At 50.4% G+C, this 25,211-nt stretch overlaps 1 protein-coding gene across 2 annotated transcripts; it reads left to right on the forward strand.

Annotated features, from left to right (window-relative positions):
* The first annotated feature begins 67 nt into the window (after positions 1–67).
* On the forward strand, positions 68–23,824 carry PGM1 (phosphoglucomutase 1). 2 transcript variants are annotated; one of them, XM_063166270.1, is made up of 11 exons: positions 68–343; positions 12,658–12,820; positions 13,571–13,717; positions 14,628–14,753; positions 15,271–15,461; positions 15,831–15,985; positions 16,797–16,912; positions 19,997–20,132; positions 21,537–21,720; positions 22,627–22,761; positions 23,597–23,824. In XM_063166270.1, the coding sequence occupies exons 1-11, from the start codon at positions 98–100 to the stop codon at positions 23,684–23,686; spliced, it is 1,689 nt and encodes a 562-aa protein (XP_063022340.1). In that variant the 5' UTR covers positions 68–97; the 3' UTR covers positions 23,687–23,824. The 2 variants fall into 2 exon arrangements, with proteins under 2 accessions (XP_063022340.1, XP_063022339.1); XM_063166269.1 differs by lacking the exon at positions 68–343 and adding an exon at positions 8,543–9,113.
* Positions 23,825–25,211: the final 1,387 nt, after the last annotated feature.

The following is a 25,211-nucleotide window of genomic DNA, read 5'->3' on the forward strand; positions in this document are numbered from 1 at the left end:
CCGCGGGCGGTGCCTTTAAGGGGCGGTCGCGGGGCGGCGGCGGGGCCGGGGCGGCCGCGGTTCCCCCGCTGCTCCCGGAACTCCGCCGGCGCCGGCCATGGTGCGGATCGTGACCGTGCAGACCAAGCCCTACGGCGACCAGAAGCCGGGCACCAGCGGGCTGCGCAAGCGGGTGACGGTGTTCCAGAGCAATGCCAACTACACCGAGAACTTCATCCAGAGCATTCTGGCCACCGTGCCGCCCGCCGAGCGCCAGGACGCCACGCTCGTGGTGGGAGGCGACGGCCGCTTCTACATGAGAGACGCCATCCAGCTCATCGTGCGCATCGCCGCCGCCAACGGGGTAAGCACCGAGCGGGAGGGAGCTCTCGGTGTACGGTCCCTCCGTACACCGGGGTAAGCACCGAGCGGGAGGGCGCTCTCGGTGTGCGGTCCCTAAATACACCGGTGTAAGCACCGAGCGGGAGGGAGCTCTCGGTGTACGGTCCCTCCTTACACCGGGGTAAGCACCGAGCGGGAGGGAGCTCTCGGTGTACGGTCCCTCCATACACCGGGTTAAGCACCGAGCGGGAGGGAGCTCTCGGTGTACGGTCCCTAAATACACCGGTGTAAGCACCGAGCGGGAGGGAGCTCTCGGTGTACGGTCCCTCCTTACACCGGGGTAAGCACCGAGCGGGAGGGAGCTCTCGGTGTACGGTCCCTCCGTACACCGGGGTAAGCACGGGGTGCGCTCCCCACCCGCAGCCGGCGGAAATCGCTGGCGCTCGGCGTTGTCCGCGGCGTGGAAGTAACGCGGTGAGTGACAGATGGATGAGCTGACGGGGCTGGAGAGGACAGCTCGCTGTCCGGGCAGGAAAACGCCCCCGGCAGCCTCTGCCTGCCTGCGGGAGAGAGTGGACATTGGCCAGGGCGGAGGTGTGGAGCAAACACGACTTTGCTCTAATTCCTACTTCTTCTGTGGTTGGGGTTTCCAGCTAAAACACAGACCGGCTGTGAGGTGTTGGGAGGGAGCAGCGTTCCCTTCCACAGTATTGGAATGTTTCTCGCTGCTGGGGGATTCCTCCGTGGGTTAGTCCAGCCCAAGGGAATCCCAGCAGGGAGTGTGGTACTGATGGGGAGAGATGTGCTGAAGTCAGGTTTGCAAAGGGAGGCTTTCCCCTACGTTTACTCTTTTCCAAAGGAAAACTATCCCCTTCTCCTGAGGCACCAGCAGCAAACATTCTTCCTCATAGACCACAAAGTAGAGAGGGGCTGAGGGTGCTGGTGCTTAGGGTAGAACCTCAGAGTTACCTAGTTCAAATTTCCACGTACCCCAACACCTCTAAATATCTGACTTGGGGAAAAAAAAAATAATTTGTGATTGCTGCCTTCTTAGGGCATAGAGAAGCAAATAACTGGTTTGGACTCTTTTTAAGCCATGTAGAAATTTGTCTTTTGTGATGTGTGACAGCTGCTCACCTCTGATTCCATAGCCCAGCATCCTGGGATGCTGCATGCACCTCTGGAAGTGATGGATAGGGCAGCCTTCCCTGATGGCAAAGCAGCAGGCACTGCTTTATTTGTTTGTTCTGGGAGGAGGTTGCAGTTGGAATATGCAGCATTCCTGCCCGAGTGCACACACAGACAGGATCCCTGTGGATCACTGTGAATAGGCAGAGTGGGGAACTTGTTCCCTGGGATGAGCCGTTGAGTGTGTGCAGCTTTTTGTGTGTTCACCCAGGGCCTGGTGGGCTGTGGCAGCATCCCAGGCACCAACCTCTCCATCATTTGCACTTCAGCTCCATGCAGCAGCAGAGGCCTGGGCTGGAGCCGTGCTGGGGGCTGCTGAGGTGTTCTGGAGGGCCGGGAATGTCTCGGGTCCTCCCCTGGACCGTGCAGTCCCTCACGTAGGAGCAGAGCTGAGCTCGCTGCCAGAGCTGCAGCAGCAGGTCCCAAGGGCTGCCCTTGCTGGCAGGAATTTGCCTTGGAGCATTTCATCCGTGTGAATTCCAAGTGCTGACACAGAATTGGCTCTGAAGGCAGAAAATGTTGGGGAAAGGCGGGAAAAATGGGAGGTGGGGGAAGGAAACGTGTGGAAGAATATGTGGGCTGATAAATGAGCAGCAGGTAAAGCTTGGATAAATAACCAGAGGTACACAGGGCAGAGCCACTGGAAACTTGATTACAGATATTTGCTATATTTTAGCATCTCTGGCCTAAATAAGGCAGTGCAGGCATTGCCAAACTCAAGAGTAGCAAAACTCTCTGGTCCCAAGAAATGAGGTGACTAAAACCAGAGGGTTTCTTTAGCAAATGCAAAGCACTGGTTTGAAATAAATTTTGATGTATTTTGGAGTGCTTGAGGGATGCTTGGTTAGTGGGGTTTCTCTGTAATTGCAAATATCAGTTCCCTGGTGGTTACCACAGTGTAGTTAAGTAAGTCTCCTAAAATCCTCTTTCTTCATAGTAAATATGAAGTGACTGGAAGTTCCCTGCCCTTCAAAGAGAAGGATGGACATCTTCACTCATGGTAAGAAGGTGCCCTGCAGAACAGGAACCAGCACATGGAAACTTACTTCTTCCTGCAGCTGTGGCTTTGTCCAGGTGCTGGGGCTCAAACATCTCCTGGTTGCAGCAGCCAGGTCTGGGGGGAAAGCTCAGCAGCCTCATGCTGAGAAAAGCTGAGTAATACTCAGAAAACAAAACTGCTGGAGAAGTGCATTTCTGGTCCTGAGGATGAAGAGGTGGTTGATGAATGCTCTAAAATCACCTGGTTTTAACATCTGGTTGAATGGTGCTCTCCAGGCACAGGACAGACATGAGGACCACAACCAGTGATCTTTAGTTTTACAGCATAAAAACAAAGGATGCTGAAATTAACTTGAATTTTGTCTCCACCTGGAATGGTTAATATGGAACTAAGTGTTTATTTTTAATTTGCAACTACTCAGTTTGTAGTTATGAGGTTAAGGGGTGTTTATCTTATTTTAAAGTTTGCATTTCTGTGAGTAAACTGAAATTGTTTGCCATTTCCAGCTGGTATCCAGTGTAGCCTGCCAGCTTTGTTTTGGCCTGTGTGCCAGCTTTCTTTGGTATTATTCCCACATGGTGAGTCTGACTCTTTAATTTCACAAATCAGATATTCACAGGTCCTGCTGGAGCATCACTGATGAGCAGAATTGTGGCTGTGCAATGATTTTATGTCAAAAAGGGCAGAAACTGTAAATCCAGGTGTGATGATACAACCAGCACCAGACTGATGCAGTGACATTGTCACCTGCTGCTCCCCAAATTTACTGTGCCCTTGGTTCCTTCCTAACTGAACACTTTGCCAAGTGCTCAAAGCTGCCACTCTCAGGCACGTTGCTGGAAAGGTGTTGGGAGTGCCAGGCTGTGCCTTGCATGTTAAACAGTGCCTGCTTTTTTTTATAGCTGCAGGACAAACAGGGCTTTTATTAGAAATGCTATTCTCTCTCCCCCAGGAAGTTTGGGTTCCAGCCTTGGCTGCTTTAACCTTTCTCTCCCCTCAGTTACCCAGAGAAACCAAGTGCTCAAACCTGTTGCATTTATTTATCACTCTCTCTTTGGTAGCTCCCTTTTTCTTTGTGCTCTTCTGCCACAGCTCCCAGACCAGCTCCCACTGAGATCTTCCCTTTGAGTAAAAGCTCCTGGGGACTCAAACCATCAAAATAAAATGCTCATAAAGAAAGTTCTTCCAAAAAGCAACCAGGGTGAGATGTGGTGATGCTGGATCCTCCAGGCCACTAGGAAAAACCTCAATTTCTGACTTATGTTACTGTTTTTCTCAGAGGCAGAAGGGGAAATTGAGATGTGATATCTAAAGTGAGGAAATAAATACCACTGTGCTATTTCCTGGCTGCAGATGATGTGGATTTTAGAAGGCAGCAGCTCTCACAGCCTCTTTTTACACCAGCCTAGACTCCTTTGGCCTGTAAAGTTAATTGGCTTATGTCAGTTTACAGTGGAAGGTGATTAAGTGGTCAGGTTGTCCAGTTTCAGTGCCCCTTTGGAATTTTCAACTCTGCACTCATGGAACTCCAGCTCAGAGCAAAGAGCTAAGGTGCTTTGCAGTTAATCTCAGCAAATCCAGCAGGCAGAGCTGCAATTCATCCTACCAGGGATTTAGCTGTAATCTCCTGGGACAATGTGCATGAGCAGACACCTGAGCTGGGGCTGGGCTGGCAGGGCAGAAATGCCTTCCCCTTGTCAGGGCAAAGGCTGGGACAGGGAGCTGGGCTGGAGAGCTGCTGTCCAGGGCTTATTCCAAATCTGAGCTCACCAGGATTGAGAAATGCATCCTGTCATGACCCTGAGCTGGCCAAAATATTGATTCATGCTTCAGATGAGGAGCTGAAATGTATTTTAGAAATAAAGAGATAGCTTAGATCAGTAAGAAGTTGCCAGAATTCTGAAGTAATAAAAGTGTAACATGCACACTTATAGTGCATATTCATAGAACAAGCTGCAGAATAACAAAACGAACAGCAGATGTGATGGGTAGAGAGCAAACACAGTTGGCAGGATCATCCAGTTATCCAGAAAAACATCACTTCTTGGTTTTAAAAGAAGTTTGGTTTAAGTGAAAATCAGGAAATAAAGCCTCACCAGGAGCACAGGTCCTGGACTGGGGCACCAGCCCTCAGAGAGGATCTGGTCTGGGTGTGGGAGATTGCATCAGGACTGGCTGAGGTCATTCTGTAGGGAAGCAGTTGTTCCCTGGGAGGGTGGGGTGTCCCTGGTACAGGATCTCCATGGAAGCTGTGGCTGCCCCTGCATCCCTGGAAGTGTCCAAGGCCAGGTTGGACAGAGCATGGAGCCACCTGGGATAGTGGAAAATGTATTTTGGGTTCAGGTGCAGATTTCCAAGAGCACCCAGGGCCAGGGGCTCTATCTCAGCAGGCTGGAGCCAGAAATCCTGGAGCACTGAGGGAATGCTGCTGGGATCCTCCCCTTTTCCCTGGTGCAGGGCAGGACAGCAGAGATAAAGTGCAGATTTTGGGTGTGCTGTGAGGTGGTGTGACCATTGAACAGAAGGTTTCACAATCCTGGTGGCTGGTGAGTGCTTCCCTGGAAAGGAAAGCTCAGCCCCTGCCAGTGGGGCAAACCTGGAGATGGGGATTCATTCCCAGCCCTGCCAGTCCTTTTCTTTTCAGCTGTTGTAGGAACAGAACAGTCTCTTCTTTCTCGAGTGATTCATATGTGAGTGCACTTGTGCTCTTGAGATGGTGCCAAATATCCTTTTTTGCCCTCTGGAATCTCTACAACAACTTTCAAACTCGGATTTTAAATTAATTCCTAATAGAAACAAAGCGTTTTGCAGTGGGAGCAGCTCTCCTTGTATGACCAATAACACACTTGCAATATGTTTATTTTTTGGTGCTCCGTTTGTCCTGGCATTACCAAATGTCACTCCCAGCAGTGGCTGCCCGCACCAGAGTCATCCTGGGCAGAAAGTGCCGGATTTTGGCAGCTGCTCAGGAGGGATTTCCAGGGCTCTTGGCACCCTCTTATGGCCGATGTGCAGGGACAGCAGCAGCACTGGAGCTTTCCTGAGGGCAGGAGCTAAGGGAACGGGATTCTGCCTTAAAGGGGAGTCAGAGATGAAGTGTAAAGTGGTTTTACTCCATTTCTGCCCAGGACTTCATGCTGAGTGTCTTGACTGAGCACAGAAAAGGAGCAGGAGATGCCTGTCAGCAGCTGCTTGCTGTCAAAAATTCCTGCAAAACTGGAAAAGGGAGCTTGCAGCTAAACACAGCCCCACAGAGGGGACATTGTCTTTATCTGCCCTCTGAATGGGGACAAAAACCTGGGAGAGGAATGGGGAGGAAAGGAGGAGAGGGCACCCTGGACCTTGGAGAAGCCTAACCCAAGGGTGAACAGGGAATTACTATTCAGTTTGACCTTTCCATGGTGATTCCACCCACAATTGTTTTTCTTGCCTGAATGCCTACATATAAAATTGTAGCTTGGAGGAAGGCTGGGTTTGTGTCAGAGTGAGGAACTGGCAGAGTCTGGCTCTAACCCTAGCCCTGGTCTCAGGCTTGAAGAAGGCTCCATCTCCCAAAAGAGATGGCACAGCTCCCTCAGGGAGAGGGGATGGGTAGGGACCATGGAATTAATGCAAAGCAGGAGCTGTGGCTCTGCAATGCTTAATGAATTTAAGCCCTCTCAGAACAGTCTTGTTTGTCTTTCCATCGTTAAATTCAACAGTTAGTTAATAGTTTTAACTCTGCTCTTGTGTGTGTGAAGTGCAGGACAGTAAAAGGAGAGCTGGCTTAGGAAATATCCCTGTCAGTGCCAGGCTGGCTGTGGAGAGAGGGAGATTCCCTCAGCAGCCTCCACCTGCCATGGGGAATAAGAGATCCAGGGAACAGGAGCACAAGGAAAAGCTGTTAGGACAAACACTGGGGCTGTTTGCTGTAGCAGGGAGGGCATTCAGAGCCAGAGGATTTTTTAGTGAGGAGCTGCCAGGAAGAGGATTATGATCTTTTGTTTGCTGTGCCAGCAGATTGCAGGGAAGCACTTCCAGCTGCAAGGCTAATTAAGCACTGGCAGGGCTTACCTGGAGAAAAACATTCCAAGAACAAGTTAAATCAACTTCCAGGAGGAGACCTGGGTGTCCTTGGTCCAGCTGTGGGGAGGGAGCAGATGACCTGAGGGGTTTGCAATGAGCACTCACCCAGCCAAGCCTCCCAGATCACAGAGCAAAGGACATTTCCCCAGTCCCTGCCCAGTGCAAAGGTGCTCAGCACCCACCTTCGGTGACATTTTGCACCTCTGAGTCCTCTGGCAGCTGTGTGATCCCCAACCCCTGAGCAGTCCTGGTTAGGCAGTGACTGGTGATTGAGTTTGTCCCAAAGAGATGTTACAGGAAAGCCCTGGGAGCCAGGGAGCACCCCAGGAGTGTGGCTGTCCTTGTCCCTGTGCCTTTTATGCATGATTTAAAATTTCTATTTTAAATTTTTATTTAATGTTTTAGCTATATTAGTTTATATAATAATATAATATTAATATTATATTATAATAAGATATATTATACTTATTATATATTACTTATTATATTATTTTAATATTTCATTTACTAGACTGTGCTTCACTTTATGAACATAAACATTTGCATGAATGATGCTCCTGCCCTTAATTAGTTTGATTCCTCTGTCTGCTCCACATGCACTGAATTTCACACAATTCCCACCCTCCCTGGGCTTTTCCCTGCCAGCAAACCCAAGCACACCCCGTGTGCAGTCACAGGAGCTGCTGGGTGTCCTGTGCCCTCCTCCTGTCACTTAATGCCATGGCATTTCCCAGGGCAGCCAGAAGGCAAAGAGCTTGCTTAGGCCTTTTCCTGCCAGGTGCAATTTTGGGAGCTGGATTTTGGGTTCTGTGCCACTAGAGGGAAACCTGGCCCTTTGCACGGGAATAAAGAGAGCTGCAGGATGCTGGAATGGTGTGGGTGGATGAAACACAAAGCAGTTGTGCTGTGTATCCCAGGCAGCCTCCCTGCTGGGGTAAAAGGTGTGTTGGGTCACACAAATTATCCAACTCCATTTCAATGTGCTGATGGATAAACCAGGATTGGGGACATGGTCAGTGTGGCCTTGGCAGGGTTAGGGTTTATCTGGATTATCCCAGAGGGCTTTTCCAAACTGTATGGTTCTGTGACATTCTTTGGAAGAAAATATATCAATTATTGCAGCAATGACAGAATCAGCACCACAGGAAAGAGTCCCTGAGCACCTTCAGACCTGCCACAATTCAGCTGTGTGTACACATCTCCTTTTTGCTGCCTTTAATGGTGGGACAAACAGAATAACTACCAAGTGTCTGTTCTTTAATTGCCCCAGTGATATCTATAAATGGTTTCCAGCAGCCCAGGCAGAGGACTCTGAGTTTTGTTAAAGGCTTGGAGGAAAGGCTGATTTTAGAATCATGGAATAGTTTGGGTGGGAAGGGACCTTAAAGCCCATCCCATTCCCTCTGCCCTGGGCAGGGACACCTCCCACTATTCCAGGGTGCTCCAAGCCCTGGCCTTGGACACTGACAGGGATGGGAGTTCCACTGCCTTCCCTTCCTTCATTTCCCTTCCCCACGCTTGGGAAGATGAGGCTTCACTGCAGTTTTTTGGGATCTGAGTCTCTTCTGTTTGTGTTTAGGCTGTCCCACAACGAGCAGCATTATGGGATGCAGTTTTCCCAAACATTTGATAGTTTTTTGTGGTTTGAATCTGGGTGAGACTCGCTGGGGGCGCTCAGCTGAGGCTTTGCAGCCCAGCTGCTCCTGCTGGGAATTCTCCCTGTGCTTCGGGGAGCCGTGGGAAGTCAGGTTGTCAGGGCAGGAGTCGCATGAGCGAACGGGAGGTAACAGATCTGTTCCCTTCCATTTTAAGAGTGACCTTTAACTCACCAGACTTTGCAAAATAGCTCCAACAGGATCCTGCTGGAAGTTTGCCTCCGGAGCCCCAGCGCGCAGCCCTGCCCTGTGGAACTGGGCAAACACATCCCAGCGGGGCTGGGCTGCTCCCACCTCCCTGCCCCAGGCAGATCCACGCGGATCGACACTGCTGGGCTCCATGGCACGGCCGGGAGCAGTGCCTGTGGCCACCAGGAGGTGACAGGGAGGACAGCAATCCTTTACAGCGAGGGACAGCAGCGTGGAATTGTGCCTCCTCCCTGACATTGATCCCCCGCCGCAAGTGCGAGGCCGCGGCTTCGGTTACACAAGGTGCAGGGAGCTATTTTGGGGGGCTCAGCGGCTCCCCCGAACTCCTGCCTCATAGGTGGGCCATTGCTGTGTCAAGCTTGGGGGTTAATTTTGCCATATTTGGCTTTTTAAATGCACCTGTGTGACAAAGGGCCATGGAAGACGCGCCCCTGCCTGTGGTGACGGTGCCGACCTCTCCCTACGGCGACCAGAAACCGGGAACCAGCGGCCTGAGGAGGAAGACCTTCTTCTTTGAATCCAAGCTGAACTATTTGCAGAATTTCATCCAGAGTATCTTTTTTTCCATAGACCTAAGGGATCGCCAAGGAGCCTCTCTGGTGGTTGGAGGCGATGGGAGGTACCTCAATAAGTCTGCAGTGGAACTGATTGTCCAAATGGCTGCTGCCAACGGGGTTGGTAAATGTTAAACGGCTGAATTCCTGCGGGGTGTGGCTGAGAAATGCAGAAATCCAGCAGAAATTAGGCACTGGGAGATTTAATTTCCCCAAAGGCTTTATTCAACTGCTAAGAGTGATGTTTTTAATGGCTGATCAGCTGGGGAGTACAGAAATTACTGGTTTTTCACTCCAAGTGTTGCAGTTGGGCAGAGAATACATGTGGAGAAAGGAAAATAAATTCTGCTGGGCTTTGTGTGTCCTTGTTTTGTGCTTTGACGTGCCCCAAGCTGTTGGCACCTGTGGGTTTTTCAGTCTTTGCACAAGAATATAAACCCCTGATACTGTTCAGAAATGGACTAACAGGGAGAGCCATGAGAGTGGCAAAGGAGAAGAAACAACCATGTTCTGCCTTTCTCACCAGGTGTAAGTTGTGGCTGTGGGATAAATGCTTAGGGAGCCTTTGAAAGTTGATATGAGAGTCAGCAAGTGAGTGACAGCCTTTATAGGGAGCTCAGTTGTGCTGGAATTCTGTGTTTTGGAAGCAGAGCAAGAGGCTTGTGTGTTTGTGGTAGATCATGGTTCATGCCATGGGTTTTTGTCTTTGTTTCCTTCTGCTTTTTAAGAAGAAAAGGCTCTGCAGAGCAAACTTTGTGCCAAGGGATCTGGATTTTAGGAGTTTGTTTGACAAAAAACCTGACAAGGACAGTGTAATCAATAGTGAATGGGAAAAATAGGATGAGAGAATTTTATTAATTTATTTTTAAAATCTTGTGGGGAAAAAATCTTCAGGCGTTACAGATGAATGTCTTCCTTTGAAATCAGTGTATGGGCAGAGCAGAAGAGCTGGAAATGTGTGCAGAGCCAGGCTTGGAGTGCCTGACACCAGGACAGATCTGCTGGTGAGGGGAGATGATCTCCACCTGCTCAGACTTTTCTCTCCAGCACTGGGCCCAGGTCTGCCTAAATGGGATTTAGGGGGTGGTTTGGGTGTTTTCCATGGATTTTTCTCCTCAGTCTCGCTGGTGCCTGTCAGTGCTGTGTTCAGGGTGTGGATTGGTGCCTTGGGCTGCATCTCCTGCACAGAAAGGCCTGCAAGGGTGGGCTGGGGACACTCTGGGGCTTCCATGACCTGGAAAAGCTGTTCCCAGTGTGCAGGAGGTCCCTGTGTGCATCCTCATGGGGCTCTCAGTAAAACCAGGGTGGAATTATTGCCTGGGTGGTTTGGAAGTGCTGTAACCCAAACTTGTGCACAAAGTGGTGGGTCTGTTTTGAGAAATCCATGAAAGGTCTTTGTCCATCACTGCAGCCTGAGGTTTTCCTCATAAGAAATTCTCCAGACTCAAAAAGGATGAAGTGTAAATCGTTCAGCACATTGTTACACCAAGCAACCTACCACAAAGGATTCAGCATTGGATGGGTGGGGAATGGCAGCTGAAAACCTCTGGAAGCCATGGAGGACCCAAATCTCAGAGCAGCTCACACGAAGACAAGTGTTTCTGCTTCTTCCCTTCCTTCCTTGCTGTGGGGAAAAGCTGCAGCTCAGGTGTGCAGGGAAGGCAGGGACAGGGGATTTGATGTGTTCATCCAGCTCTCCTGCAGCTGCTGCCTGCTTTGGCAGGGAAAATCCCTTATTTCCCCTTCCTCTGCAGCGTTCCTGGGGCACTGATGCACAGGGTGCTGCAGAACGTCACCCTCACAGGGAAACTGGGGAGCAGGAGGGGAAGCTTTGGAGAGGAGCTTCTGGAGGTCCTGTGAGTTCTCAGGGAAACTGAAGGAGCAAGGTTTGGAGGCTGGAATAAAGCACAGGACTTGTCTGAGAATGGGGCAAAGCAAACCCTGCTTCAAATGAAACGTGAGGTGCAGTAAATGTGTGATCAGTGTGTGGGCACAGCCAGGGCTCCAGTGTGAGCTGCTGTGGGCAAGGCCCTCAGTTTGGGTTTGTAAAGTGCTTTTTTCCCATTTCTGCTGTTATTTTCTGGAGGCGCAGCTCTGCCAGCAGCTGGGCTGTGACAGCTGGACCGTGCAATAACTGATGGGCAGCGAGGCTGGGGCTTAGCACCTGGCAGTGCCAGGGGTCAGGAATCACAGCCATCCCTGCCCTTGGCTCAGCACCCACCACAGCCTGGGAATGCTGCTCTTGATTGCTGCTCCAGCTTGGGATTGAATGAGATCCCTCCTCTTTCCCCCGCCTGCTCTGGGTCTGACCCTCTCAGTTGGTGCACAGGGGTCTGCTGAGGTTTTAAATCCTCTCACCTCATCTGGGGCTGTGGGAAGGAGTGTGTTCTTCCAGGGAATTCTGCTCCCCTGGGTTTATTGCCTGGACTCTGAAGGGGCTGTATTGCTCAGCACATTGCTCTGGATGCAATCTCGGAGATATCCCTGGATTTATAGGAAGGAGGAGGAATCTGCAGCTGCTCCCAGGATGTTCAAGTTTTGTGTTCTTTTGGCTTCTCTCTGCCCCGCTGTGTGTTTTGAAGGCAGATTTTGAGGCCACAGCCAGAGGGAATGCTGGGTTTTGTGGTGTTTAATGCCAGCCCTTCAGTACATCCATGTGCAGCATTCATGGAGGAAAATGCTCCAACAGAGCGGGGTCGGATACACCATGGGGAGCTTTGGCAGGAGCAGGGCTGTGCTTTACCTGTTGGCAGAGTTTGGGGTTTGGGCTGAGTGGGAAATAGTGAAGGTGAGAAGACTTTCAGAAAGCTGTGTAAGCAGGCCTCAGAAAAAGAAAGAGCAGAGAACTTGCAGCTAGCTGAAAGTAGATAAGTTTCAATAGTACAGCAAGCAAGGACAGGAAACAATAGTTTGAGTTTTAGGCTTGGTTAAGATAGACCTTAAGACTGCAGAAAATATGCTTAGCAAGACAGTAGAAGGTTTTAGGCCTAATACTGGAGTATTGTGGATTGTTAATAGAAAACATAAAAACACGCATTGTGTGAAGCAGGTGTATGTGTGGTTTTAGTGATTGGCTAGAACAATTATCTGTAAGCTTTAACAATGTGCTGTTGGCTAGAAAGTTTTTTAAATGCTCTATACCAAAGAAATCTTTGGCTGCTGCTGGCAGGACATGAGCTGTTGCCATCTTTCAATTGTCTCAACCATGCAATGAGACTGATGCTCATAAAGCTCAAGGAACGTGTCCCAGCAGTCCCATCCTGTTTGTGCAAACCTCCAACTCTGTCAGTGCAACGGGCCAGAACTGGGCAATAAGTTATGTAAATGAGCAGAAGGCTGATTAATTTTCTTTATTACGAAACCCATTGCTTTTTTATACCCTATTTTGCTACACGTGAACTTGACTGGTCCTTTAATTAAAAGACCCTCACCATTGGTTAATTAATTGGTAAAGAAATCTCCATAACACATTGCACAAGTGCACAGTACCAGGCACAGCAGGTTAAGGTAAGAATTGTTTCTCATTCTTTTCCCTGCTGCTCCCGCAGCCTTTCCCAGAAGGATGCCTGGGGAAGTGCCCGTGTCTCCCTGTGCCAGAGAGCTGCGGCCACAGCACCGGTGTGGGCTGGGCTGTCCCTGAGGCTGTGTGTGCTCCTCCCCGCAGATCGGGCGCCTGGTGGTCGGCCAGCACGGCATCCTGTCCACGCCGGCCGTGTCCTGCCTCATCCGCAAGATCAAGGCCATCGGGGGCATCATCCTCACGGCCAGCCACAACCCCGGCGGGCCCAGCGGCGACTTCGGCATCAAGTTCAACATTGCCAACGGAGGTCAGCCCTCCCCCTGCTGCCTCCTGCCCGCTGCTGCTGTCCTTGCTCATTTCTTGTGTCCCTCTGTGTGATTGAGGCCTTGTCTGACCCAGAGATGGGGCAACTGAGAGGTGCTTAAAAGCTTTTATTCCATTTTCAGTTCCATGTGAAGGGTGAGACGATACAGATGTTATAATTCACACCATCGCAATCAGAAGCAAACTATTCCCTAATTACAATACATTATAAATATCTCTTGGCCTATCAGCTTCAGTCACCCCATGCTGTAAATGCCTTAAAGCCAATCATCTAAAATTACTCTTCATGGGTCCTACTACAACGCATCTTTCATAGTTCAATTTCTCTAAAGTACCTAGTCTTATTTGCAAGGCCACCCTTTGAAATTTGTTTCTAGTTTAATCTCTCCCCCAGCAATTCTAATTCATTTGCCATCTCCATGGCATTTCTAAGTCAGCATTTCTTGTCTCAAGGTTTGCATACAGATGCACACTGTGTGAGCCTTCTGCCAGGCTTTGGGAATTCCCTACAAATCCATTTCCCACACCACCCAAGAATCCACATTTCTGTTCATATTCCCAGGAATCAGCGCCCTGAGCAGTGCTTTCCCTAATGGAGCCAGTGATGCTCTGCTCCCCTCATTCCCTGGGGTTCCTCTCCATTCCCAGCCCAGGTCCTTGCTCCATTCCTCAAGTTCACTCCTCTTGCAGTTGGATTCTTTAACATCTTCCCTTTGCCCATTTCATTTTGCAGGTCCTGCTCCTGAAGCCATCACGGATAAAATTTTCCAAATCAGCAAGAAAATTGAGGAATATGCAATCTGCCCAGATCTCCAGGTGGACTTGGGCACCATTGGGAAGCAGCAGTTTGACTTGGAGAACAAATTTAAGCCATTTACAGGTAAACAAATGTTCTTCCTCTTGGCAAGGGTGAGGAACTGGGGTGTTTCTGTGGCCATTCTGACCTCTCCTTCTCACCTGTTGCATAATCATGTGAGGACATTGCTCCTGGCATTCCTTTATTTATTGATTTTGATTGATATAATCAAAAGAGAAGTAGCAAAACCTTCATCCATCAAACTTCCCTAAAATCAAAGGCTGTTTTTTCTGCAAGGCAAACATGTACTTGAAAACAGAAAAATGCAGTTACAGTGCGTTTTCCTAATTAAAAATTGCAGAGTTTAATATTTCAACTGATTTTTTTCCATGGTTTCATATATAGAAGTTGTCACCATGAGTGGGAAAGCTGTTACATTTCACATATGACTCTTCTGAGTCAGCAGTAAAATATGAAAATAAATTAGAAAAAGACTTCTTAAAAATACAGCAAGTATTTTTTTACCATCTCCTGGTGCTTGTAATTAACAAAGTTAAAAGATGATAAAAGTTGGTATTTCTCTCAGTCTCCATTTCTTTATAGTGGGATTTTTATGCTGTATTTTGTTTTTATGTTGGCTGCAAAGGTGCAACTTTTTGAACTATGAAGTTCACACTTCCCATTGACTTTGGTGGAAATTAAAGATCTGATTTTATATACATATTTTTAAATTTAAGTGAAGTGAGATTGATCCCTCTTGAAGGAAGTCCAGGGAGCCTTAAGTGGGAACAGAGTTTGATTTTGTAGGTCCACTTGTGACCTGATTAGTAGTGAGAGCCTGTAATTAAATTGCTAATTTAGCCCCATTATTGCTGTCTCTATTCTGGGATGTTCAAGGGCTTTGTGCTGAGCTGGGCCCTCAGCACAGCAGCAGGGCTTGGCTATCACAATTCCAGGCTGTGAGGGTTGATCCCTGTCTGCTTCTCTTTCCCAGTGGAAATTGTGGACTCTGTGGAAGCCTATGCCAGCATGCTGAGGAACATCTTTGACTTCAGTGCCTTGAAGGAGCTGCTCTCAGGGAAGAACCAGCTCAAGATCCGCATCGATGCCATGCACGGGGGTAAAAGGGCTGGGCTTGGGGCACTGTGGGGTCAGGGGTCTCTGGGGATTTGTCACCTACCCCAGACAGGGATTTATATTGCAAGTTTGGGGTTTGGTTTGTAACCCACTGGATTTTTCTTTTTGGGAGCAAACTTTTTATGTCTTGTGTTATTTTCTTTTGTCAAGCGTTGTGTTTTGGGGGTGGGATGAGCTGATCTTTAAAGTCCCTTCCAACCCAAAACATTCTAGGATTCTGTGAAATGTTTCATACAATTCTGAAATGGTTTGGGCTGGGAAGGATCTTAAAGCTCATCCAGTTCCACCCCTGCCACGGGCAGGGACACCTTCCACTGTCCCAGGCTGCCCCAGGCCCTGTCCAGCCTGGCCTGGGACACCTGCAGGGATGGGATGGATTTTGATGTGAGCTCCTAAACCACAAAGCACCCAGAGTGACCCAAACTGAGCAGCCTGAGGTGGGTGGTGCAGAGCTGCCTGGGGGCTGAGCCAGCTCTTTCCCCTCTGTTTTGCTGAGACAGTTGTGGGCCCTTATGTCAAGAAGATCCTGTGTGAGGAGCTGGGAGCCCCAGCAAATTCAGCTGTGAACTGCACCCCCCTGGAGGACTTTGGGGGCCACCACCCTGACCCCAACCTGACCTATGCTGCTGACCTGGTGCAGACCATGAAGACAGGAGAGTACGACTTTGGAGCTGCCTTTGATGGAGATGGGGTAAAGGAGTGCTCAGAGTTCCCCTTCCTTCCCTCTAACCACCTCTGGGGACTGAGGAGCACCCTTTCCTCTGCCTCTCTCTAATCATGAGTGAAGTGAACCACCACAGAAATAGCTGGATACTGTATCAATAATCCCAAGTATTGTATTTTAATAACTTTAAACCTGTGAAAAATCAGCAGGAAGGAGAAACACTGTGGAAGTGCTGCTGTGTAACTTCTTCAAAGCTCTGTGGTTATTTCAGAAAATCTCTGGGGACTGCTGGGTTTATGGGCTGGGCAGAGGGAGCTGGGTTTATGGGCTGGGCAGAGGGAGCTGGGTTTATGGGCTGGGCAGGGGGCTGAGCTGTGCCCGTGCTGTCTCCCCCAGGACCGGAACATGATTTTGGGCAAGCACGGCTTCTTTGTCAACCCCTCCGACTCGGTGGCCGTCATCGCCGCCAACATCTTCAGCATCCCCTACTTCCAGCAGACAGGGGTGCGCGGCCTGGCCCGCAGCATGCCCACCAGCGGGGCCCTGGACAGGTAACAGCAACCCCTCTGTGGGCAGGGAGCCCTGCCAGGGCATGGTGTGCCCACCAGCGGGGCCCTGGACAGGTAACAGCAACCCCCTGGGTGGGCAGGGAGCCCTGCCAGGGCATGGTGTGCCCACCAGCGGGGCCCTGGACAGGTAACAGCAACCCCTCTGTGGGCAGGGAGCCCTGCCAGGGCATGGTGTGCCCACCAGCGGGGCCCTGGACAGGTAACAGCAACCCCTCTGTGGGCAGGGAGCCCTGCCAGGGCATGGTGTGCCCACCAGCGGGGCCCTGGACGGGTAACAGCAACCCCTGTGGGCAGGCACAGGGCAGAGAGCCCTGCCAGGGCATGCTGTGCCCCTTTCCTGAGGTTTCACCCTGACCTGTCCTGTGTGTTTTTGCTCTGGTGAGGAGTGCAGCAGTGCCAGGGCAACAGTGAGGTTTGATGGGTTAAACCCTGCCTGGGGACATAGCAGAGCTGGGCTGAGCTCTTGGCCCTTTCTTTTCCCTACAGATAATCCCAAACAAATTACCTTCCCTACCCTTCTTTTCCTTAAATTTGGTAGTGATGCTTTCTTGGTGAAATGCTTTGAGATCTGCAACCTAAAATCGCTTTGAAGAGCTGTGTGTTTGTATCTGTTCTGTAAATGCACATCCCACCCATCTCCCAGATGTCACACTGGGATTGTTCTAAATACAGGGATTGTTCCAAAGCTGTGGCATCCCCTGTCTTCAGTGGCACCCCAGCAGAGCTGCTGATCCCATTTCCCCTGGGAACACTGAGACTCCAGGCATGTGACTTGGCCTTCTTACCTTGGCAGGGTGGCCCAGGCCACAAAGATTGCTTTGTATGAGACTCCAACGGGCTGGAAGTTCTTTGGAAACTTGATGGATGCCAACAAACTGTCTCTGTGTGGAGAGGAAAGCTTTGGGACTGGTAAGTCAGCATTCCCAGTATCACCCATGATGGTGGTGTTCCTCCTCTTAGTTGTTTATTCTTTAGAGCTTGGGATTTATCTTTCATCTGCAGTTGTTAATACTTGAAAAATACTAAAATATTTTAAAAAGGCTTGGAGGAATTAATGTGGAGATGAACACAATGCTAAAGGATTTGTGAGGTAGGAGCTCCTTCTCCTCCAGTTCTCCAGGAAGGCACATGGAGGTGGAGGTTTGGGGGCCTCTTTAGCAGCCCGGTCACTGAGTCTGTGGGGATTAAATGCAATGCTAAATGTATTTTTCAACTCCTGGTGGCCAGGAAAACCTTCTCAATGTTTTCATTTCTGGAAAGAAATACGGTTTGGAGCATGGAGTTTTATTAGGGAAGGTTTCAGGTCACTATTAAATCTCTGAGCTTAATAGGGCCCTCATTTTCCTGTTCTGAAAACAAGGTATGATTTATAAAGTTTAAATTAACACTTGCCTTTGAACAGTCTAAGTGAGTTATTGAGTCACTGAGAAACCAAGTGAACATCACAAGGAATTTACTGGGGGTGTGCAGGGAAGTGGATGGGAGCAGGATTTGCTCCAGGTCAGAGCAGGGTGCTCAGGACAGTCAGGATTCCCAGGAGGTCTCTGCATTTCCTGAGCCCTGCCTGGAATCTCCCCTGTGGAAATGGGACCTTCCCCGAATGAAAATCTGATTCCTGCACAAAGGCTGAGTGAGTTTTGTCTGAACTCTCCCTGAGATGAGGTTTTTCCTATTCTCTCAGCATCTCTGGTGGGATATGCAAGGCACAAGGTCCTGAGGGAATTTCTCACTCAAACTTTGTGTGTTTTCTTACCACCACCCCAGAAAAACCTTTTAGCTTGTGTGTGGGTGCCTTAAACCCCCAGATTCCTGGAGTGAAGTGCTTTGTGGAGCTGGAATGAACAGCTTGACAGGAGAGGATTAGCCCAGCTTTCCTGGGGCTGAGGAAATGGAATCACAGCTCTGTGGGGCTGAGCAGTCTCCAGGGACAATATTTTTACAGTCAGGTATTACTCTGATATGTGGGGCTGGGATTTGGCTGTGGGTTGGATGAAAGGGTGAATTTCAGAGAACCTGGTATCTCTGTAAGGAAATCTTGAAGTAAATAATGAGTAAAGAAAGATTCTGGAGCTTTGCCCTGAGTGATTTCAGCATGTGCTGAGTTTATATCCTGGACCTTGGCTAATGAGAGGGCACTGGTGCTTCAGGAGGTAAATAAAACCAAATTCCTGGAGCTGCTGATGGGAGTTGATCTCAAATGAGCAGCTCCCCAAAACTGTTTCCACCTTTGTAAGAGCAACAAGCTCAGTTTCTGTCCATCCCTAAGGGACTGCCTCCCAAATCAGTGATTCCAGTCTGAGAGAGAGGTTTGGGATTTTGGCCAGGCAGCAGCACATCCAGGTGGTGGGAGCTGAAGGAGTTTGGGGGAACAGATTGGGAAAGGGCCCAGGAGAGTTGGACTCCCCTAAAATGCAAAGGGGATTTCCCATGTGGCAAATGCAGTCAGGAAGGAAAAAGGAGTGAAAAGGGTGAGGAGGGTTGGTTGATAGGAAGTTAATGAGGAGTTGTTTGGAGCTGGACTGAATGGGAGTGTTGAAAGGGAGAGAGGTGAAAGAGCAGCCCAAAGACCCAGCAAAAATTGAAACAAACTGTGGGGCAGTGGGACTGGAGTGCAGCAGCAATTAGAGTAATGAGACATGACAGAATTCCTGCTTGCTTCCCTGGGTATTTTATTCCAGCTATAAGTTGATGCATCACATGGGACTGGTGTTTATTTAGCATTCCTCTGTGTCACCTCTGCCCAGCTCTCTCCACCCTGAGGGACTGTGGGGATAATTTATGGCCACATCCACAACAGTGGGATTTGTGCACCACGTAACCCCTGCCCTGCCCCAGCCCTTTCCCAGAGCATTCCCACTCTGGCACTCCTTCAGAGGGTGCCATGGCTGCTCTGCAGTGCTCCTGGCATTTCTTTAATACCTGTTTGGAGGTTTTCCAGAGCAGGAAGGGGAAAACTTTGCATGTGTGGGGCACAGGGTGGAGCTGGCTTGCCAGAGGCACTGAGTGTGGGCTGGGTGTGCTCTGGGCCATCTGATCCCATTTCATTTGGGGGCTGTGTAAGGTCCAGCACCTCTCAGGTTTCCCAAGGGATCAGTGCTGTGTGATCCCACTGTGCTCCCAGGGCAAGGCTGGGCTGCCTCTGGCTGCTTCCTGCTCTCCTTGCAGTGCCAGCTTTGGGGGAATTCACAAAGAGAGGTAATGGGCACAAACTGGGGCAGGAAATTCCACCTGAGCACGAGGAGGAACTTCCTCACTGTGTGGGACAGATTGCCCAGAGAGGTGTGGAGTCTCCCTCACTGAAAACATCAAAAATCTGGCTGCAATCCTGGGCTCAGGGATGGCCCTGCTTGAGCAGGGAGGTTGGACCAGATGCCCCACAGGTCCCTTCCAACCTGATCCACTCTGTGAATCCTCCTTTAACCCGCAGAGGGGCTGTTCCAGCCCCCAGTGAGAGCAGGCTGGAGGCTCTCCTGCTCTCTGCAGGTGGATGGAGCCTCTCCTTGCCCTGCTGCTGCCAGCCCCATGGCTGCTGCTCCTCTCCCTGTTCTGGGGTGATTTTGGGGTTGTTGGGGTTTGGTTCCTCAGGAGGAATGACATTCCCCTTGGTGCTGGGCCAGGAGATGATGCCAGGGTGCTCCTTGGCAGGCAGGACACAACAGCTGCTGAGGAGTTGATGTTCTTGTTGATGCTCTCCCTCCCAAGCTGCTCTTTTGCATTTGCCTCTTGTTTTTTATTTGATGCCTTTTTTACTGTGCATTCCCTTTTATTTCCTTGGAACAGAGTTAAGGATGTGTGAGCAATGAGTGTGTGTGTGTGTTAAAAGATGCTGAGCGTTTTACTTGGGCTGGAGCAGATGAGATCTGACCCATTTTAACAACACAGCAGGGAGGGAGCTCTGGAAATGCTGTGCAGGGGATGGGGAGAGGAGACCAGGTGGGGCTGTGGTGTGAGGAGTGGGAATTGGGAGCTGTGTCTGTGCTGTGGCTCCCCCAGGCTCTGACCACATCCGAGAGAAGGACGGGCTGTGGGCAGTGCTGGCCTGGCTCTCCATCCTGGCCGCCCGCAAGCAGAGCGTGGAGGACATCATGAAGGACCACTGGCAGAAGTATGGCAGGAACTTCTTCACCAGGTGGGCAGAGTGCTCCTGACACCTCCCATTCCCTGTCCTGTGCAGAGCAGAGCCCTGGTGGCACCGCTGTGTCACCATCAGGCTGTTTCTGTGTCGTTCCGCTCCCCAAACACTTGGCATTCGCCATAGCCCTTTGTGGTGTCCAGCTTTGGATTGTTACTCCAGGTGTAAATCTGCTACCAAAGTCTGGACATTTTATACTTGTAAAGCACCTTTTTTATCCTTTTGAGATTTTTTTCCTTCAAGAGTAATTTATGCCATGGGATCAGTATTCTTGAGGCCCCATGTCACAAGTTAATTTGTGATATCTTCAGTGACAGCAGCATCTCACAGAATGGATGCCCAGCCTCGTGGCTGTTATCTCCCTGGTTGAGTTCCTGTCCAGCCCCCAAATACTCAAAATGAAGCTGCAGTAGACATGGGACATGGCAAGGGAAGGAATGAGAACCAGCCTGCACACAAGCAGAAGTGGGAACACTGTGAAAGCATTAGGCAGAAATCTTTCAGCTTGGAAGATCTACATGAAAATTCTGTCTCAAATTGCCAAGTGAAAGGACTTGTCTCTCCTTTTTTTTTTCTTTTTTCCCCCCAACTCACCAAAAAGCCAGCACACATCTGAGGCATGGAAACCTGGGGGAAAATGCCAAAGTCTAGGATAAAGAGGCAGCCTTTTAGCCCTGAGGTATGTGTGCAGAGCAGGCTGAGTGCAGGGCTGGACAGCTCAGGCAGCAAACAGCAGCACAAATCCTGCTGGCAATGGGAATGTGGACTCTGGGGTCCTGGAGTGGGCTCCAGCCACTCTCTGCTGCCTCTCTGCCTGGGCAGGGACATCAAAGCTGGCACTGGATGTTTCCTGCTGCAGTCACAGCTGCAGTTTGCTGGGGGGATGCACTGAGGGTGTTCACAGTAACCACAAGGGAGCTGGTGCAGTGCTGGGGGCACAACTGCAGGAAATTCTTGCCAGGCAGTTGGATCTTGGCCCTGGCCCTCGGTCTGTGATACTCAGTGTGAGACAGCACTTTGTGCTTTCATCTCCTGGCACCAAATGCTTGTGATATGCTGTGCTGCATCCCGAGGATGTGTGTGTAGTGCTGCACATGGATCCTCCTCTCTTTCCGTAGAATCCCACACTGGGCTGGGTTGGGAGGCACCTTAAAGCCCATCCAGTGCCATGGCAGGGACACCTTCCACTATCCCACGTTGCTCCAAGTCAGTCCAACCTGGCCTTGGACACTGCCAGGGATCCAGGGACAGCTTCTCTGGGCAATGTGTTCTGGTGCTTGGATGTGCCTTTTCTGCCTGGATGGGAGCAGAGAACACCTACAGAGATCAGGATGGGCATCCCAAACCATCCCAACTCATTGCATCCTCCCTCCCTAATCCCTGTGTGTGGTGCTGGTGCAGGTACGACTATGAGGAGGTGGATGCAGATGCTGCCAACAAAATGATGAAGGATCTGGAGGCGGTGATGTTCGACCGCTCCTTCGTGGGGAAGCAGCTGTCGAGTGGGGACAAGGTGTACACGGTGGAGAAAGCTGACAACTTCGAGTACAACGACCCCGTGGATGGCAGCGTCTCCAGGAACCAGGTGGGCACAGCCTGGCCTGAACTGGGACTGTTTCCTCCATGTCCTCTTTCCATCCAGAGCAGTGCCTGGGAATGCCGTGTCTGGCACCTGGCTCTTGTTTCAGGTTCTGCAGTGTGGGTTAGGATGGGCATTAATCCCTCTGGGAGTGGGGAGAGGGGAGCACGGGAGCTTTCTGTGGGTCCCTGAAGGAGAGGGATGGCACAGGTGTGATACAGCCATGCAGGGTGATGCCTGTGAAGGCTGACCTAGAACAGAGACTAGACAGAGTTAAAGAATAAAGTAAGGATTTGTTAAAAGGATAAATGGTTACACGGGCCGCTCCGGGCCCACCGTCATCACATAGAGCCAGCCCGTGCTGCAGTGAGCACTGGGGCAGCCCAGCCCCTTCCTCTGGCAAACTGTCACTAAAAGAGGAATATTGATTTTATCCCTGTATTTAAGAACACTGTTTTGCTACTAAGGATAGCCAATAAACCCCAAGAGCCCAGCCAGGGCTGCACACAAGATGAACTGAAATGGTCACAAAATGGTCAACTGGTTACAAAGTCTCTCACTTTTATAAGTTCTGCTCCATTTACATCTTCAAGTTAATTGTCCAATTTTAGCTTTAGGTTATGCAGTCTCATGCTTGTTTTTCTCTCTTGATTCTGCTGTTGTTTGTGCTCTGGGGCTGAGATTTGGATCATTTGTCCTTGGTGCCCAGCTGGAGCAGGAACTGTTTTGTCTCCCTGCTCTGTGCACAGAGCTCAGCATCCCCTAATACAAATCTCAGAATTACACACTAAAGCAGCTCAGAATGTGAAACATATAAAAGCTAAACCTGAGGCACCATGGGGATCATGGAACACCCCTGGGCTACCCATGGCCCCAGAGCTGAGAGCTTCCCTCCCTCCGTGTCCCGAGCAGGGTCTGAGGCTCATCTTCTCCGACGGCTCCCGCATCATCTTCCGGCTGAGCGGCACCGGCAGCGCGGGGGCCACCGTGCGCCTCTACATCGACAGCTACGAGAAGGATGCTCAGAAAATCAACCAAGACCCACAGGTGGGTGCTGCACCTCACTCCTGTCACTGCTGCCTGCCTGAGTCAGCCCTTTCTAAGCCCTCTTTTGCTTGGAGATCTGTGGAGATGACAGGAATTTAGAGAGTCGGAGGTTTGTATCTTTTGTGCCAGTATCAATAGGATTATTTTCAAAAGCTCAGTTTGGAGCAAGTATTCCTGAGAATCCCTCACAGCTGCCTCTGCTACAGCACAGTTTTCCTGTCTGTGTTATCCCTGTGCCTGCTTTAAAAAAATCAGTGGATCACAGGATGCAGCTGTACCTAAGGTGAGACTGCCCCATTCTGCACTGAGTTCAGTAAATGTTTTGCAACATTTACAAATGCTGCTGAGCTCTTGTGGGCGCTGCAGGATAAGAATCCTCCTCTTGTATTTAGGTTTAGCCTGGATATCAGGGAAGGGTTTTTCACCCAGAAGATGGCTGGGCACTGCCCAGGCTCCCCAGGGAATGGTCACAGCCCCAAGGCTGCCAGAGCTCCAGGAGTGTTTGGACAATGCTCCCAGGGACAGGGTGGGATTGTTGGGGTATCTGTGCATGGCCAGCAGCTGGACTCCATGATCCTTAGAGATCCTTCCAACTCAGGGTAGTCTCTGAGTCTGTATTCCCCAGCAAACACCCTGTGGGCTCTTTGTGCCTAACTCACTGTGCCATAATTGACAAAAGGACTGAAAATCCCCCATGCCCAAAGCAGCCTTTGGTCGGGAGAGCTGAGCTTTGGGTGTCCCAGCCTGGCCTGGGTGCTGAGGGATGCAGTGTGGGAAGGCTGCACAGTTCTGTGTGCAGCTCTGCAGTTCTGAGGCCTCTCTTTGCTCCCTGCAGGTGATGCTGGCACCCCTCATTTCCATTGCACTGAAACTTTCCCAGCTCCACGAGAGGACCGGCCGCTCGGGGCCCACCGTCATCACATAGAGCTGCAGTGAGCACGGGGGGAGGCAGCCCAGCCCCTCCCCAGCAAACTGGCACTAAAATAGAAATATTGATTTCATCCCTGTATTTAAGAACACTGTTTTGCTGCTAAGGATAGCCAATAAACCCCAGCCCTCAGCACCCCTTGTCCCCTTTGCTGCCTCTCTTTGTCCCCAGCGCTGCTGGAGGTTGGGTGTGCTGCTCCTTACACAACTTTTGGGGCAGCACGTGGGCTCCTGGCTTTTCCTTAAACAAAAAGCTCTAGGAATTATAGAGACACCAAATTCTTCACACACTTTTTTTACTATCTTGGAAACTTTCCTGGGAAAGGAGCACAAATACTTTATCCCAGTTTGGATGAGCTTGTTTGTTGAATGGGGACAGTAAGAGCCTTGGAATAATCAGATTTGCAGGCATTAATGTGCAGTATCTTACCCAAGGGCACAGAGAGGGTCACTTTGGAGACAGCTGGAGCTTGGTTTGATGTTAGGGCTGTGCAGCTGCACGTTCCTGCCCTTTTCCTGGCAGCACTCACATTAGTGGGATGGGTTTAGGTCCTGTCCCCTCTTGGTTTGCTTGCTTTTGTCACCCAAATCCTGCAATCCCTGTGTCCCATCTCACCTTCTGCCCCAGGAATGAAACTTAGAGTGGGTCCCTGGGCAGGTCTGGGGGAGCAGCTCTATTCCCCAGGAATGTGGAACATCCCACCCTCATCCCAACCTGCCAGCACCACTTCCAAGGGAGTCTGATGTGCTGACAAAAGGCTTCTTATCTCACCTGTGCACAGGTGAGGGGTCTCTGCACTGACAGCTCTGCTGGGGGAGCTGCTCTGCTGTGGAATGGATAAAACCCCTCAGAAACCAGATGCAAAGAGTCTAAAAAGCCAAGGCAGGACCCAGGAAGGGCCTGAGGCTGGGAGAGCTGTGCTTTCCACACCATGCTGCCCAATCCTTGGCAGGATTGTCCCACAGGTTTCCCTGGCTGGCTGCAGAGCACTAAAGCAGGAAGCTGAGATTAGTGGGGGAAAAACAATCTGGCTGCTCTAATTTGCCTTTCAAGCATTGTCTGAACAAGTGACCCCTGAGTTTATGGTTGGCCTCTTGTTAAAGCAGGTCAGTCCTGGCTTCCTCCTAATGGAACTGGGAGTGTTTTCCAGTCAAGCTGTGCTAAAAGCTGCTCTCTGCCCATCCTGGTGCTAACAGCTGTCTGGTGACACACAGCTCTCCTCTCCTGGGGCTCCCAGCTCCTTTCAGCACCTTCAGAATGAGAGGCAAAGTTTCCTGTGCTCTGATGGCTTTATCTGGGCTCGGTTCCTCCAGCTGCTCCTTCCCACCACACCTACAGGAGCTGCAAAGTAGAGCCCAGACTGTTCCCCTGTGACAATTTGTGCCTGTGCAGCCCTTGTCTCTCAGGCTAATGGGATTTGGAGCTTTACGCCATGGGAAATGTTCCTACAACTCCCTGCCAGGAGCCAGGTGGGGATTGGTTCCTCTCTGATACCTGCCACTCAGCAAGAGGAAGCTGCACC

The sequence above is a fragment of the Melospiza melodia genome, chromosome 11 (assembly GCF_035770615.1).
Source record: "Melospiza melodia melodia isolate bMelMel2 chromosome 11, bMelMel2.pri, whole genome shotgun sequence".
NCBI classification, from domain to species: domain Eukaryota; kingdom Metazoa; phylum Chordata; class Aves; order Passeriformes; family Passerellidae; genus Melospiza; species Melospiza melodia.

Bases quoted from the DNA above. Each gene is read 5' to 3' on its own strand.
- PGM1 (XM_063166269.1), top strand. From the start codon at position 8,856: ATGGAAGACGCGCCCCTGCCTGTGGTGACGGTGCCGACCTCTCCCTAC. The intron at 14,754-15,270 runs GTAAAAGGGCTG...TTGCTGAGACAG, and splicing joins CATCGATGCCATGCACGGGG to TTGTGGGCCCTTATGTCAAG. The intron at 15,462-15,830 runs GTAAAGGAGTGC...TGTCTCCCCCAG, and splicing joins CTGCCTTTGATGGAGATGGG to GACCGGAACATGATTTTGGG.